Source organism: Penaeus vannamei, chromosome 26 (genome assembly GCF_042767895.1).
Source record: "Penaeus vannamei isolate JL-2024 chromosome 26, ASM4276789v1, whole genome shotgun sequence".
Classification (NCBI taxonomy): domain Eukaryota; kingdom Metazoa; phylum Arthropoda; class Malacostraca; order Decapoda; family Penaeidae; genus Penaeus; species Penaeus vannamei.
Genome location: NC_091574.1, coordinates 18,650,761 through 18,653,260, shown reverse-complemented (window position 1 = coordinate 18,653,260; position 2,500 = coordinate 18,650,761). Strand labels below are relative to the sequence as shown.

Below are 2,500 nucleotides of genomic sequence, written 5' to 3'. Positions count from 1 at the left end.
ACATAAAAACATTTTGGTTTTAAACTGCACTTATCGTCGAAAACTTGAGCGTTAGCACTGTGTTTGAGGAGTGAATGGACATGTCTGAATCGGCGGGAGTCATGTTCGTCGAGGTAGAGCTGGAGAACATTCCGCTCTGATCACTCGCCGGAGGTACTGACTCTTGCCTTCTGCAGCAGCTGACGGAGGACGACGCTTGGCAAGGCTGCGCGATGGCTTCCCACACCTTGGTCCTGCAGGTGAAGGCCAGGAAGATGAATAGGCCCTGCAGAGTGTTCAACAGGATGAACACGTACCACAGCACTTCCTCCTCCAGGTACGAGGCCACCACCGCAGTGATCCACGTGATCCCCATCAGGACGGCCAGTCGGAGGTATAGGAGGAACTCCTTCTTCGGCTCACTCGGGGACGTCTTCCGCATCTCTGACTGCCTCGTCTTGGTGATGCTGGCTGTCGTAGCGACGAACAAAGCCACGTTCATGATGATGCTGGCGATCAGGGGGGCGCCGAAGAACGCCAGCAAGGCCTTGCGTCGCCCGAACCAACACAGGTGCTGCCCAAGACTCGGAAGGAATTCCGGGGGGAACCCGGGGGGCCTCGTCTGGTCCACCGCTACCACCGCAGCGACGGCGCACGCGGGAAGCACCCACCCGTACGCAGAATACACTAAGAACCTCTTCCACTGTTCTCCGGACCTCACTCTGCTTCGCCTGAACGTGTAAAACACATCGAAGCCCAAGACGTTCATCCACGAGAACGACGTGAGAAACAAGTAGTAAATGAGAACCGCGAACACGTAGCATTCCGTCGTCGATGTCTCGGCGAAAACGCTGAGTATGAACGAGACGTAGGCCCCGAGGAGCGACACAGAAAGAGATGCCACGTTCCTGCCGTGAAGGTTCCTGAGGTGAGGCACGAGGGCGAAGGCCACCAAGTGCAACACGAGGCACAGGGAGGACGCGCTCAGACCAGCCAGCGTCACCCACCCCATGGCGGCCGTGTATTTGTCGGACGCGAAGGAGCACACCAAAACTCCTTCTTCTACAACCTCGTACTCCCCAGGATAGTAAGTGCGATTAGACACTTTTATAACCACAGTGTCGTTGACCATAATATAGTCGTCCTTGAAAATCGTCTCGTTTCTACAGGTTCCGTCGCTAAGAGGAGGGGCAGTGGCATTGCCTGGTGTGTCTGGGTGAATCAGGTCCTTAATTTCACCTAGATCCCTGTACTTGTTGGAGAACGGATCATAGACACAGCTTTCTCCTACCTTATTATTGCCGTTTCTGCACGTGAAGTCTATCAGCATAGTAAAAGGCTGAGGCGGCGCAGAAGGGACGCCGAATCTCACACCATAATCAAAGGATACGTCTTCGTCAGCCTCATCATAATAGTAATAGCGGGGGTTACATATTGGATATATACTGGACGCATTGTTGCAAGTAGCACAAAAGCTATTCTTGTAAACTTCCCCATTTATCCTTACGTGAGATGTGTATGAATGGCAAAGTTTTTCTATCGCCTCATCGTGCCAGTTTTCCATGCACTTGTCCACAACAAGTCTGCACGATCTCCCGGGGAATTTCCAAATGTTTCCGAGGGAGAGTGTCAGATTACATTTGTGCACTTCTTGCTCACTGCCATTCACGACCACTCCCCACTGGCCCTCTCGAAACACTGTCGTCGCATTCACCTCAACCTCGCTAGGGCCTGTAAGTGAGGGACACTTCAAGTCGACGTTCCAAAAGACCACATCATGCGTATCGCTATGGCATACTGCGCACTGGTAGTTCGCGTACGTCACGTTACTCGTTCTACTGGTGACCGGCACGTGAAGCAGCGGGTCTTCTCGGAACGACATTTGTTCCGGTGAAGCTGCCCGACACAGCGCCGCGACCTCCTCGTCGACCCAGCCAGAGGGACAGGACGCTCGCATGTGTTGGCCCTCGTCCTTCACAAGGGAGACACAGCGGTGCCTCCCAGCCTCAGATGCAGGTCCGAGATCGACGTCCTTTTCCGCGTCGTAGCAGCAGTCTCCATACTCGCCACAGAAATCGTCGCAGAAGCATCCTCTCCCAGACCATGACGTCGAGGTAACATTTCCTTGGCTGCACGAATGCGTTTCCTCCTGACTGCATTCCAAGGAACGCAGCAGTGGATTCGCGACGGCGTCTTCCCCGCGTGAAAACGAAACACAGACTGCGAGCGCCCACCAAAGATTCACGTGCAGCAGAGTGCAAATGTCAGATGGCTTCATTCTCAAAATCAGAGCGCCACTTCAGCGTAACTGCCGCCACCGCCGAAGAAGCGTGTCCATACCCTGTTACCCAACGTCTTGCGAGACGCTGACTGAGCGAGTGAGGGTCCGGGATGTGTCGAGTGTTGCCATCTCCTTGCATACATTTACAGTTGTCATTCATTCACATCACCATAACTGAGATAATCAACAGTGTCCTAATAGAACCTTTTACAAACACTTTTCGTGTTAAAAATAAAATTT

The 2,500-nt window shown here is 53.2% G+C and overlaps 1 protein-coding gene across 1 annotated transcript in view; it reads right to left on the bottom strand.

Moving 5' to 3' along the window:
• LOC113821096 (uncharacterized) overlaps nt 1-2,376 on the bottom strand; it is a 2,970-nt gene extending 594 nt beyond the window's left edge. The window contains exon 1 of the mRNA XM_027373539.2: nt 1-2,376. This exon is cut by the window's left edge and continues 594 nt beyond it. Coding sequence (XP_027229340.2) covers nt 20-2,257 — 2,238 coding nt within the window. The 5' untranslated portion in view covers nt 2,258-2,376 and the 3' untranslated portion in view covers nt 1-19.
• Nucleotides 2,377-2,500: the final 124 nt, after the last annotated feature.